Raw genomic sequence first — 14,237 nt, 5'->3', positions numbered from 1 at the left:
TTTTCACCTTTTAAAATACTTATACAGATAATTTTCTCAGATGGCGTGTCAAGATTAACGAGTGCCCTCACCATTACAAGAAAGAGGGTTTGTTTTGAAGGAATAAGACCAATTAATTTGGTGTAAGTGTACTATTTGTTGAATAGCTGTTGCAGAAATAAAATTATAAATTGGAAAGCCCTTAAACACCGTTTTGTATGTGCTATTTAAATTCACTCAGTATCTGAAAAACTGGCAGTTTTCAGCTTTTAGTTGTTAAGCTGCAACAGGATTTCTATTTAAGCTAACAGGAAAATAACTGAGAATGTGAATACACAAAAGATTGGCTAAAGCTTTAAGCAAAGTCCATACAACCAGGCTTAAACCATGAACTAGGACTTTCCCACAATACTTTCACTCAATATATAGTTTGTTTAATCAGCAATGCTACAGAACGATCATGCCCTCCATGGCATACACTGTCAATCTTTTCCTAGTTTAATCAATGTTCACATAGAAATTCTAAAATGTGATTTTGTTTCTAGGAGACTAAATGAAAAATTAGTGGGATTAGGGAAAGAAATAGGTAAACCTGCTCTTTCTCCACCGTGAGGCCTTTTTCTGTGGCCCTGAAGATTTAATATTCTGTGATTTGTCATGCAAACAACATGGCACTGTGACGTGTGTTTGAGTAAAAAACAGTAAGCATAGCAAGCATGCAGACATGTCATGATAGAAACACACATTTGGCGATCATTGTGGATAGGACGTACTGAACAGGACACAGTGCAAAATCACTGAAGCAGCATCTCAATAACCCTGCAGAGTTTTAAAGGATTCAGGATTCTTGGGGCTGTGGGTATGACGCGTGTACTGTACAGCAGCAGAGAGACCACCAGGAATGGTGAAAAGAGAATTCTTATTTCTCTGAGATATGACCTCTTTCTCTCATTAACTTAATCAGAACTTAATCATAAGGAGTAATTATTTGCTTATGCCACTGCACTTCTGTTGGCTTTAAGTCTGAACATTCTAAGATGCAAATAAAAAGAAAACAATGGTGGGAACACTGCTTAAAGCACAAAATACAATTGATTTTCTCTGCTTCAGAGGAACATAAAGATAACTAATAGCTCAAAACTATAACAGTGAATGCAGTTTTCATGCAGATGCAGTATGAAGAATTATGGCCCATGGTATGACTAACACTGAAATACTTTCTTCTTAGGACTTGAGTAATACAATATAAAAATGTATATGTTGACATAAAGCAAGTGCGATCTAAATCAAAGAAAATTTATCCTCATAAGATCCTGCACTACTAGTCACTTTATTTGGGACAAAACTGAAACATAGCCTAACTCTATCCTCCAAAAAGACAATGTATAAACAATTCTCAGCTTGTTTATAACTCTTACTGCATTAAAATATCTGTTTGACTGTTTTCTAGAATCAGAATGTCTCCTAAAATACACTTCTAGAAGATGTCGTATTTGGTAAAAATAAATAAATAAAAATCTGAACACAGATTATTAAACTACGTTCAAATTCTCCATGGAACATTTTATAGTTCAGGGTATTTTCCCTTCTACTTTGTCTTGTGGGTTCAGATGTTGACCGAAAGAGGAACATTGCAATTTCCAAGTGACAAAACAGTTGAGTAAAAACCAGTTCTGGAACTACAGTGCAACTAATACATTTTACAGTTTGAAAAGTTTTTTATAAGCCTACTTGCTAATGTTTCCAGAAGGCTGTTTAAACCAAAACCAGTCAACTACATCTCAGGAAGCAGTTCATTTAAAAAAATATATCCTCAAAGTAGAACTGATCAGAAGTTTCAGTCATATCTAGGGCCTACCCAGTCATACAGTAAAGAAGGGAAGACTTCATAATCTTGTTCACACAATAGGTCCACAATAAATGTAGACCCTTCTCTACTGAGCTCAAGGTACAAAAAGTTGAAGCTTCAAACAAAACAAAGAAATCCATAAGAATATGCTGGATTAGGTATTACACAGCCTGCAGTGTTAAGAACTGTTTAGCAGTTCTACAATGCCAGAAAATTACTAGCATAAGAAATCTAACCCATAGGAAAATTAAGAACAATTAAATATCAGTAGATTTTTTTCTTAACTAAAAAATCATCATTTTATCTCTGCTTAAATTTTTGTTAACCCAGTATTTTACCAGCAGCTGTCTTGCTTTCAGTAACACATGGAAATAGAGAGACATGATGATTAAGAACTGTGTTTTAAATCGATTGGTGTGGCTCCTGAACTCAGAACAGCAGACTTGAAAACCTCCATCTACTGACGTAAGTGAAGCACAGTGAACCAAACAGCTGCATAGTTTAATGGTGCTGCCATGACTGTTTTTATTGAAAGAGCCTATGCTTCATCTGCTTTGCTGCATAAAGACTACTTTGCACCCATTCCATTTAAATGAATGATATTCCCAAGAAAAAAACAGCAAATAAAAGCACAACACTGGAAACAACAGTTCCTATAGCACACAGGAACAGAGCAGACCTGGGGTTATGGGCTAGAGCCATGTTAGAGCTACAAGCTAATGACGTCCTCCCACTGTTAGCTGGCTGTGGATGAAAAGATTATGAAGGACATAACAAAAAGATATCACCTCAATGAAACTTGCTAATTCAATAAGATTAAATTATCAAAGGACCATTTAAGAGGACAGGTGTGGTTTATCCCTTCTGCAAAGGAAACGGGCTTAGCACTTCTCACGCTGATAGTAAACCCCATTGGCTACCTCACATTGGAATCACAAGGCTAGAGCACAGCTAGAAATGCAACCTGAAAGAGATTTGCTCCTCCGTTAGCTATCTTCCTAAACTGGCATGACCATAAACTTATGGTAGCTTTGAGATTTTAAGCATATTGCAATAAAAATGTCATTGCTTGGCTTTACTTTAGGTATTGTTACAGATACGGTACCACAGACTTTATTGAGCAATTAAAAAATATACACAAGGGACAAATAGCTTCTTTTTTCTGTATTTTTCAAAACTTGACTTTCTTTCAATTGGAGAACCCAGTTTCAGATATGAAAAGGGCACTTGTTCTACAGTAACTGCATATAACTTGCTCAGTTCCAAGTACTGTACTCATTTTTTGTTACCACTGCTGTCATCATATCTCCAGTTGTCTAGGAACTTCTTCGTTCTGGGAATTACAGCTAAGTTGTTCTTTCTGATTCTATTTCCCCATAGAGTTCAGCTAGCTTCTTGAACTCAGGGCCCCAGTCTCCAAGGTAATTGTAATCCTGGTCAGAGTGTGTTGTGGCTGAATCCAGAGAGCTGATAGATCCAGCTTCTGATCTATAACCCTCATAGGCATATGTCTGTAGGGAGTCATATGGGGGAACACTGGGATCCAGATCAGCCTCTGCCAGTCTTTGCTTAATGAACTCCTGAACATCTATGCTGTCAAGGCTTGAGGAGGCATGATGCCTGAGCACAGGCTTCACTTCAGGGCGAACATCCCTCCGATATTTTAGCTCCTCAGCAGCTGATGGATTCCTCAGTGCTGTGATGTCAAATGCTTCTGTGTCTTCTTCTCCACCACCTTCATCATCATATGTCACAACATTTTCCCGGACATCTTCTTCTGAAATGATCAGCGGCTCCTTCTTGCTGCGTCTTAGAGTGATGAAAAGGACCACAATTGCTAAAGAGAAAACTGCAGATATTAGAGTAGGTTTAAAATTTACATCTGAAATAAGCAGATACATACTAAAGAAATATCAGATACTAAGTCAAATACACAGGTGTAATATTTTCATGCTAATATGGGTATTTGAGATCATTACATCAGGCATGTGTCTGTAACAAAAGGTCACCAGACCTGTCTGATCTGGAAAAGAGCGCATTTGTATACCCAAGAGAGCAATAGCTTTGCTGTGCAACGTGTTGCCTGCAGATAGATTACTGGAAAGCACCCATACAGCTGTGTTTTGGCATAGCAATATGCCAAAGTGCAACAGGCTGAGACCACACAATTAAGGACAAAATTAATAATGCTGTACTGAAACTACAAACTTCCAATACAGCCTGGTCTTCCAAAGGGCCAGTAAAAAGCACTCTTCATATTATCTTGGTAGGGATTACTGGGGTTTCTTGAGCCAATAATGAAATCCACTGGTTGTATTATTTGAGATTTCATAAAGGACATAAAAGGGGATAACATTCTTTCAGTTGAATGAGTTCCTAGTGCTGGCATTTTTCAGAAGCATTGCTAAGGACTTCCAGTGCTTCATTAAAACCAGTATTTAGCACACATGTCCACTTAAAAGGCAAAAGGTTTAATTTTTTTCTCTTATGAGTATTCAATCTTGTATGGTAAAACATAGGATTATAAACTAAATTCATTACTGTACATTTTAAAACAGCCTCTTGACAAGTAAGTTCTGAAGTAAGCTGTGAGGAAAGTTGTCTTCAGAAAATGTAGAGCCTTTAGAAAAAAAATCCTCAAAATCTCCTATGTGGGTCACACTGTAATGCCCATTATTTCTTGCTGTCTATACGAATGCAAAAAGGCACATGAGTAGTGCACACACATGTACCCAGCAAGTTGTGCCTCTGCCAGAAAAAAAACAAAAACAACAATATATTAACTAATGGGTAACATTCAAATTGGACTGGGGAAGAAGGAAAAAAAAAGTCAAGAGAAAATGCACTTGCAATGGCATTTATCTAATGGAGTCATCTTATAGTCTCATACGGACCTTGCCCCTGTGGATTATGCTGTGCGTTTCGATTAGCTTATCCTACAAAGGTAATTAAGAAATGGCTTTTGTACAGTGCTAATGGTGCTTCTTAAAGTACAACATATTTCAAAAAGCTTTCCTCATTTCTCTTCTATCATTTTTCACACTGCTGTAGATATGGAATTAGAGTCACTGGCTTTTTGAAATATTTCCAAATTACAGAAAAAAGATCTGCAGTGCTAATTACTTGATAACCTCTGAAAAATAGTTTCTGGTGGATTCCAGATACTCATGAACATACTTTAAAGGCATTTTTCCCTATTAATTTTAGCTAAACCTTTCCCCCTTAATCACAGCTGTGTTTCTAATTACCTCCTACAACCAGGAGCCTCTGGTTCAGAAACATACCATATTAAAAAGTTTTGCCTTCTCACATTCAGAAGGACAGTGAAAGGATAGCATTATTCAATACTGTAAAATGGTTTACCGAGAAGAATGACAACACAGAGCAGGATTGCGATTAAAGCTCCTGTGCTTAAGCCAGCCGAGGAGAGGAAAGCTTCAGCGTGGCAAGTTCTCACTCGTCCATCTTTCTCACATGCACAAACCCTAATTGTGAGAGTACTGCTGCTGCTGAGAGGGGGCACTCCACCATCAGAAATCAAAACCGGGAGGTAATACATATCTTGAGTGGTTCGACTGTATCTCCTTCGTCTTGTCAGGATACTAGCTGTATTATCTACAACATCAAAATGAGAATATCATTTTAATGAAGCAAAAAAAAAAAAAAATCTTGTTTCCCATAGAGTAGAAGCATGGGGCATCTTACAACCAGACAGTCCTAATCTGTGAAAATTAAAGAGTCTAGAATTAAAATTAGTCAGGAAGCATTTGTGGCCAACAGAGTAAAAAGAGGAAGCAGGGGAAGTAATTAATACTACATAAATAAGATTATTTAAGATCATGTACTTTTCTTAGAGTCTAAATGAATTCTGACAAACCCAGTTTGCAAGTGCTTTAATCCCATACCATGCTGTTGGTGGTATATGGGCCCTTGTAAATATGAATACCTGGAATTCTGAGGGTATCTGTTGTGAAACTCATCCACAACATAAAAATCTTATTAATTTTCAGAGGAATGTTAGAATGTCTTCAGCAAAAGTTAAAATAAGACTTTCATGTTTTACTGTTTGTGACAGGTTTTATAGATCAAGTGAGCTTTCAGAAAACACCTGAAAGGACAGGGGTCAAAGACTCATGCTGTGGAGAGGTCATGATGCAGAAGGGAAGCAAAGAGAGATGGAGGAAGGGAAAGGAAAAATGAGCAAATACAGTATGTTCTAAACTGGTAGAGGTAAAAGGTAAGTAAGCAAAAGGGAAACAGTGATGTAAGATTTTGTCACCATTATGTTACCTACAGGTCAGCTGGCATATATGTACAGTCAATAAGAATACTAATGCTCATTACAGTCATTGAAAGAGCATATATAGGCACAGATCAAGATAATGAGTTGCCACCCATATCCCTTTAAATCCAAGAAGTTAAGGGGCACAAAGAGAGTGTAGGGAAAGAAATGTTATGATAATACATAGTTGCATCTTATGTATATAAAAATTAATTTCAGTTTGTTGCTACCACTTTATAATTACTGGCCCCTGAATAGGAGATAAAATATCTACAGATAAACCAGACTGGAGACACTGAGAAATCAGGGACATGAGCATCTGTGGGGAGAGAGGGGTGGGGACTGTGAAACAGGAAGAGAGATTATAAGAAAAGAGCTCTCCTTTCATGCTGCTTGCCCATGATTAACAGAGTTTCCAAATTGCAGGTTTGTGGGTTTGGAGTTTTTTAACAAACAACACTGGGATGACAAGTGCAAAAATATGTCTGCTGGATTTCTCTTCATATTATAATCAAACGGGAAAAATTCTTATCACTGTAGCTGCAGTGTTAAATGGGTTTATCATAATATATGGAAAAACAAAGTCTGTAGTACTTTGGGAAAATCCAACATGACAATACAGGTAGTGTGGAATATTTTAGCCCATAGGACTGATTACTTTCCACATGCATATTTGAATGGAGGAGGTAAGTTTTTGGTTAAACTTCATACAAACTCTTTACCTACTACTCTTCATGCCAGATCTTCTAACAAGCTCTGTGCCAAATTTTAAAAGATTCATTTTAACTCATTCCTCTCAAAATTTTGCTTTTGCATACCACCTGACAGTGGTACTGAGAAAACCCAGTAGTATAGCCCTACATGAGCATAATGTAATTACATTATATACTTGGCAACAGGTTTAACAAGAAGTATCTATGAGGTGGGAAGGGGTTCCCTTGATGCTGAGCCAAGAATCGAGCATCAGGTTCCACTGCATTGAATTTCATTAGCTTTTCTTCTCCATCCCCCACATTTATCTGCTTGGGAACTTCCAGAATGGTCAGCCTGTTATAAACTCATTAAGTTTTGTTCCTCTCTCTTGCAGTGAGTGCAAAGTATGGCATACATACATTCATTCATTCATTCATTCATTCATTCATTCATTCACAATAGGCCTTGAAGTACTCTTCTACTTATTCATGTCAAGGTATGCTTTTGATGACCAAACCCCAAGATTCATGCCAACTTCCTCTTTGGAGGCATGACACCAGCCACTTCTAATGCTATTTATTTTCATTCCTGTTGCAGAACCTTATGGAAACCTGAATGAGATGAACAGATAACTTTTTTGTCTGAAAAAATCTGACACAGAGAAAGATCATCACTTTTGGAAATGGTAGAGGTAATAAAATGCCTATGATAAAACATACTATTTTCCTTACAATGTTACTTACTAAACACACACAAAAAACAGTGAGTTCAATAACCTACAGAAGAACCCCAATACAGAGGTGATTAAAAGATATACAGTAAATCAGTATTTGCTTTTGATACAGAACTGTGGACATGCTTCCTATGTGCCTATAGAATATGACATACAGAAGTATTTCTATTATTCTCATTGAGAACCTGTTAAACTTCTCCATACTGCTTAATCTGGGCTTGTGAAATCTTACAAAAACATACCAAGGTATTCTCATTAATGCTGATTTTTTTTCATTATCTTATTGTTAAGAAATTATTTTCACATTATTCTGCAACTAGACAAGGAGTAAAGTGGTCTGTGTTATAATTGAGTCAACTGAAGAAATCAAGCTTTATGTCACTGAAATTCAGACTGCATTTATTGTATGTAGAAAACTCTCCCCTAAGCAGACAGAGCAGTGGCCTTAAGGTCATATTTACAGACTATGGCCACCCATGGAGGTCTTACTAAGCTCTGCCAGTTTAATTCTAAGATATATGGAAAAGTCCTCAGTCTTATTCTACAAATTTTGACGAGCTTGCTCCTTAATACATGTATGTCTTCTACTTTTCATTAAACGCAATACATGAATAATCTCACTGATCTATTTTAAAATCCTCTTAAACCAAGCAAATAATTTTATGGAACACAGACTGCAAAGAGGTATATTGCCTGCATGTCTTAATTTTTCAACAAATATCTTGGTACAAGCATAAGGTAAAGTAAGCAGCTGTTCTTTCTGCTGCATAGTGTTACATAAAAACATATTTGCTAGCATTCTTAAAATAGTATCTTGCCCATTTGCCACTCTCTCCTTTTTTGTTAATGCTACACTGTCAGTCCCAACTCCGTAATACTGCTGGAGGACACAAATAAAATCTTCAGTGGTTCAAAGAGGGAAACCACCATAGAACACAAAATGACCTTCAGCTGGTCTGCCTGTCAGCTGCCAAAACTGTGGCAGATTGAGCTCTAGATACAGCCCAAGAGCAGAAATAACATCACATATCTGTGATTAGTAGGGAATTTCAAATGAATACATATTTTGCATAAAAAGAAGTTAATGCATATATAAGGTGATGGCTACTGCTTCTGTCTTTCTGAATTTAGAAAAAAACTGTGTGTCACCACTTCCTCCATATGCATGAAAATCTCCACTCACTTTCTAGTTCCTTCACTTCCTTGAAACGCAGCTTATTACGAATTATTAGCTGAGCTCCCCTCCAGCCATTTCTCTTTTTATCTCCTCCAGTTGCAGGTTGTCAAACAAAACAAGGCTTGGGAGTGAGCATGATCTGTGGAACACGAACTGTTCCCAGTGCTAAATTTTAGCACTCTCACTGGCATTGTGTTTGTCTGGACCAACTAGGACTCTCTCACGTAACACCCAACCACAGTCAGAGCTAGCAGCACATGCCAGGGACCCTTCCCAGCAGGCAGTATGGACAAGCGTACACCAGGTTTGTCTCCCCTCACTTTACACAGTGCTTCAACATTATTTCAACAACCTGTGGATCCTGAACAGCCTCATGCTACACACTCTGCAGCATGTAACTTCCTTCTATGACATGATAACACAGCTCTGTTGGGCTGCAATACAAATGTTCACATTATTTCATAAATACAGAAGAGGAAAAAAATACTGTAATAACGAAACCTGAGCTCCCCTGTGGGTTGTTCTTTTTTCTCTCAGCACTAGCGTTGCCACAATAAAGTCTGAGTGGTCACATAGAAATCCCACTAAAGTCATTAGATAAGTACAATACTCCCACATTCACTTTTTAGCACATGGACTTATCAACAGAAAGAAAGCAATTTTAAAGAAGTGACAGTTCTGAGAAGAATTATATTTCAAGTTGCAATAAATAACAAGGTGACATCAGAACAAAGTTATACAGAAAAAATACCTTAAAAACCTAAGGATATTTTCAAGGACTCAATTTGAAATGTAAATTCTGTAGTGACACTACATCCATGAGCTAAGCATTAATATTAACAACTGTCATGTCTCTCAGCCCAAAAGAAGAAAATCTCAGATCTCATACTGTTAAATCCAGAAGGTGACAGCCAGTGTTATTACCAGTAATAAGAACAGTCTTTCATTATTTTGCTTAATACTCTATTTCTATTTTCATGTCTACAAACCCGAAACAAATCAGTTCTGCTACCTTGTCCATATAAGAAAATTCTAAAACTTTTTTTTTCCCATGCCAATTTTCTTGGGCCAAAGCAATCCCAGTGTTCAAATCTGAGCAGGAAAGAATAACCCCTCCTTCCATCCTCTGGCATAAATGAAAAAAAAAAAACAACAGTGAATGATCTATGATCACCAAACAGCTACAGAAGCAGTGATGAAAAAGCAGGCTGAAAAGAAAAGCATCAGAGACTGAATATAATGAACAAAACCTAAGGATTCCTGAGCAGGAACTTAGCAGTAATGAAAGGATTTAAGCACAAGAGGTTTTTGGCAAAGATTTAAAAGGAAGGGCGTTAAGATACAAGTACATATACTATAAGGATAACTGCGTACAGATGTGGGAAAATTGTGAGGAAAATATATAAAACTGTGAGAAAACTAAAAAGACAAGACCAAAATGATAAAATAGACAAACCTGATAATTTGAATGTTACAGTGAAAAAATCCAGAAAGAGCTATAATTAAATAACACTCGTCTTGGGTAGAAGGTCTTGCCAAAAAAGGGACTGACATTTTTATACTGCACAAAGTAAATACAAATTGGGGAAAAAAAAAAAAAAAAATTTTTTTTCTTTTAATGCTGTATTTGTTCTATCAACATTAAATTGTTTTTCTGGTGTCATTAACATCACAGAATTAAATATTAGCATAAGGCACAATTTTAAGCAAAGAAGGAACCAGAATAATTTTTTTAGTTTAAAAAAATTGCCATGATGGATTTACTGTTTGCAAAATCATCAGAGGTGTTAAATGGAACTATTACTATCACTATTATAGACTTACATATAGCAACTGTTAGTGTATGCCTGTGTATACATACAGCCAAAACACTGGAAAGTAACTGAGGTCCCATATACTATTCTTTGTCATTAAATTTTTCCGAGTATTTTACAAATGAGATCTCTAACATTTTTACAGAGAAGAAAACTGCATCTAAGAACTGATTTTCTGAAGGTCCCTGAGAATCAAGGATAGTGGAAAATGACCAAAGCTAATGACATTGGCATGATACAGAAATAATGTCGCTGATGTTATAGTCAGAGCTCTATTCTTGAGGACAATTGTATTTAAAGGTATGCTAACAAAATGAATAGATAATAAAAGCTTAGCCAAACTGCAATAGCAGCTGCATCCTGACACCTATTCTGATATTCTAAGTTTTAATGTTTCAATTGTTTCCATTCCTCATCAAAACCTATTGGAAGACCCACTGAGAGAGGAACTAAGGACATGGCAACTGTTAAGAGAAGGATCTTAACATGAAACAAAAAAATCACACAAATTGTAAAAGTTACAGGCAGCCAAGTATGAAGTCAGATGCTGATGACATAGGAAAGCATTTACTGAGGGGAAAAACAAAGCTTGTTTGAAAGTGAGAGAGGTCATAGACTGAGAAATTCCTTTGATACCTGAAAACATATACAGCAGGTAGACAAAGAAAACAGTTGTGTAGGATAGCAGCAATAGCACTAGGATGATGAGGACTAGAGATCTGATTCCTCTAGGCTTGGAAGGAAAGACATTCTTATTGCAACATTTTTAAACTGTGAATTTAACCCCTGAGAAGTAGGATAAGAACCATGAATCTCTGGAGAGGAAAGGCCTGACTGCTAAGGGAAATTTACAACTCCAGCACAGGGAGTGATTTGTGTGATTCCCTGTGGTGTACATTGACCCATTTCATGATCTAAACTTTCTTGTATTTGGGCTGTGCTTTGCAAATGTGGCAATTAGAACTTAATATTAATCTCAAGTGGGTTTGAGGTTACACATGGGAAATTCTTCATGGCTCTAATGCAGCAGTTCTTCACACTCTGAAGAAGTGGTAGTTTATTAAGCTAGACTGTACACTGTATACAAAGCTGTTCTCCCATTCCTCTCTCCATCATCTCTGCCTTTTTACACTGAGTTCTGGAACTATGAAAAGAAAGGAGGGCATAGAAAAAACAAGGAAGCTGAAATACAATGATAATGCTATGAAAGGTGACTACTGGAGCACTTTGGAAGATACTCATTTAGTATTCACAATTTGAGAATTCCTTTGGCTCATTATACATTAGAGGCAGCCACAAGAGAAATGGAAATAAAAAAAATAAAGTAAAATCCTGTTTATAGCTTAAGGCATGTTTTAATTTTCAGCTCTGCCTATACCAGCAACTTCTATAAATTTTCTCAGAAGTCATAACTAACAAACCCCCCCAAAATACATTAGAATGATTTGCTTTTATTTCTAAAGTTAGAGCAGTCTGACAGGCTTTTCTGTTTCATTTCTTTACTGATAACACTTCTAAATATTTTTTCTTTTGTGCTGGTTTCAAAGCTATTGCCAGTGGGGAAAAAGCTATTGTAAATTTTTAGTTCATTGGGTAGCAAAAATGAAAAGCAACATAGAAGACTTTTTGGGCCTAAAACATACATACTTAGGAGCTGTTTGTGAAACACAGACAGGTAGCACCATTGAAAGAAATGCATGAAAAACCTATACACTACACACTAACCCACCTCTCTGATCAATCTTAGACCCAACTTTTTAAAATCAAAAAGAGATCAAAGACATTCAGAGGCCTGAGGAAGAAAAATGTCTCCTCCTACAGCAGCTAGTCCTTATTTTCTGTCCTTTGTACACAAAGTCCTATTTTTGTTTTATATGTTAATTTGGTGACAACACCTGCTTAAGCATTCAACCCATTTACAGTAACAGCCCTGCTATGGACTGTACTTACAGTTACCATGTATAATGCTAACTTTCCACTTTCTCAGATACCATTTCTCTCTCATTACAACTTGTCTTCTTTACAGGATATTTCATGGAAGGACAGTAGGAACTTGCAATACTACAAAGCCATTGCAAACACGCCACTTTGATGTAAAGAAAGGCAGGAATTACGTAGCTTTTTCCTGTTCAAGTTGTGCTGCAAATCGGGGGTTTCAGCCTGACCTCTTTAATGCCACTTCAGACACTCTAGAGCAACCAAGACATGATCTGGTATCTGGCATGCTTATTTGCGTCTCTTTAGTCCTAAAGCCAGATTGCTAAACTGCTACAGACACCTTGTGCAATATGGTTGTAGATTAGACTTTTGCACATATAAAGGAAGGTTGCTCTCTTCCTAAATAGCCACATGTCATGTAAAACTGATCTAGTTTTTACTCATTTTTCATCTGTGACACAGGAAAAATGTTAATTTGCATCACAGGCATGGGTAGATGAACACATCACAAATTTCATTTTATGCAGATGCCATTGAACTCATCATGCTCTAGATTTCATAGAAAACCAGATCTCTACTTCTGTGGGTATTAATGTATCTTGTGGCATAACATTAACAAAAAAGGAATCACCAAAGGGATAGCATCAGAAAAATGGCCTACCTTTGACTCCAGAATGTTCTCCATCACTGGACAATTTTCAAAAAGCCACTTTGAGAAAAGTGGGCAGAGGGGAAAAATAAAACTGTAAATATTTTTGTGAAATGAGACTTTTTTTCCTGAAGAAATAAAAGGAAAGGAGAACAAATGCTAAGCATTCTGTAGGGAGTTGTTCTTCCTTGAAGGTAACACAAAATTTGTCTACTTTCATAAATCATCAGCCTCAATTTATTGAAGTACTAGAATGTACAAATCATACTGGCAGTGTTGGGTGAATGTACGCAGCTCCTGCACAAACCCTTATCTTCCAGGATATTTACAATAGCCATTGAAGCATCTATGGCACACTGTATATCTTGTGATAAAAAATTCCACCTGCAAAACGGTGCTTTACAGTGCATAAAATTCATAAACGTTATTTTGCACTTAAATGAACTGTTCTTTGAGGTTTCAGTCTTTTGCCAGCTCCCTGAAAAGTGTCATGCAACTTCTGAAAGTCTTTAACAGGTAAAAAAAATAGGTAGGCAGAGAGAATTAAGTTTTTAAACCAAGACAGACTGTGCTAATGTGTGTGTCTACGTATTAACAGTTGGGGATATCAAAACAGTGAAGTATAGTCAATGCATTTGCCATCAAACTAACAAGTTTTGACAAATATATCAACCATTCCTTAAGCATCTAAAAAAAAAAAAAAAAGGAAAAATAAGTACAATTTAAAATTACGTACTCCAAACCAGATCTAGCATGAAGAAGTTCTTTTATCTTTCCTCTGATACACCAACAGAAAGTGGTGTATTCTTATATTGCCCAGGAAGATATTTCTGGTTAGGCAAAAAAGTGTAAATTTGAGATATTACACACAAGTGAAAAAAGCATTAAAAAAATTATCTGCGATAAAATCCGAAAAAAACAAAGTTAGAACACAGACAACAATGAACTGAGTTACGTAGCATCTGAACTGCAACATCAAAGCACCTCCAATATTTGACTGCTCAGATTTTAATAGAGATTGCAACATTTTTCTGGACAGAATAAATTGTAAACAGCCCTGTTTTCATTTAGAAACCTTCATAATACAATTCCCAAGCAAACAAAAAGGCATCTTTCCTGGGTT

The 14,237-nt window shown here is 36.6% G+C and overlaps 1 protein-coding gene across 5 annotated transcripts in view; it reads right to left on the bottom strand.

The window, feature by feature from the left end:
• Positions 1–2,137: 2,137 nt before the first annotated feature.
• CDH18 (cadherin 18) overlaps positions 2,138–14,237 on the bottom strand; it is a 584,308-nt gene continuing 572,208 nt past the window's right edge. For 4 of the 5 annotated variants that reach the window (XM_061346700.1, XM_061346697.1, XM_061346698.1 and 1 more), the window contains 2 exons: positions 5,192–5,443; positions 2,138–3,677 (listed from right to left, as the gene is read on the bottom strand). In XM_061346700.1, coding sequence (XP_061202684.1) covers positions 3,175–3,677; positions 5,192–5,443 — 755 coding nt within the window. In that variant the 3' untranslated portion in view covers positions 2,138–3,174. The remainder of the gene's footprint in view (positions 3,678–5,191; positions 5,444–14,237) is intronic. The other variant, XM_061346701.1, reaches the window with a different exon arrangement.

This window comes from Neopsephotus bourkii, unplaced genomic scaffold (genome assembly GCF_033783945.1).
Source record: "Neopsephotus bourkii isolate Nb327-2 ecotype Australia unplaced genomic scaffold, CSIRO-AGI_Nbou_v1 NB_272, whole genome shotgun sequence".
Lineage (NCBI taxonomy): Eukaryota > Metazoa > Chordata > Aves > Psittaciformes > Psittacidae > Neopsephotus > Neopsephotus bourkii.
The sequence above is the reverse complement of the archived record's forward strand: the minus strand, read 5'-3'. Positions and strand labels throughout refer to the sequence as shown.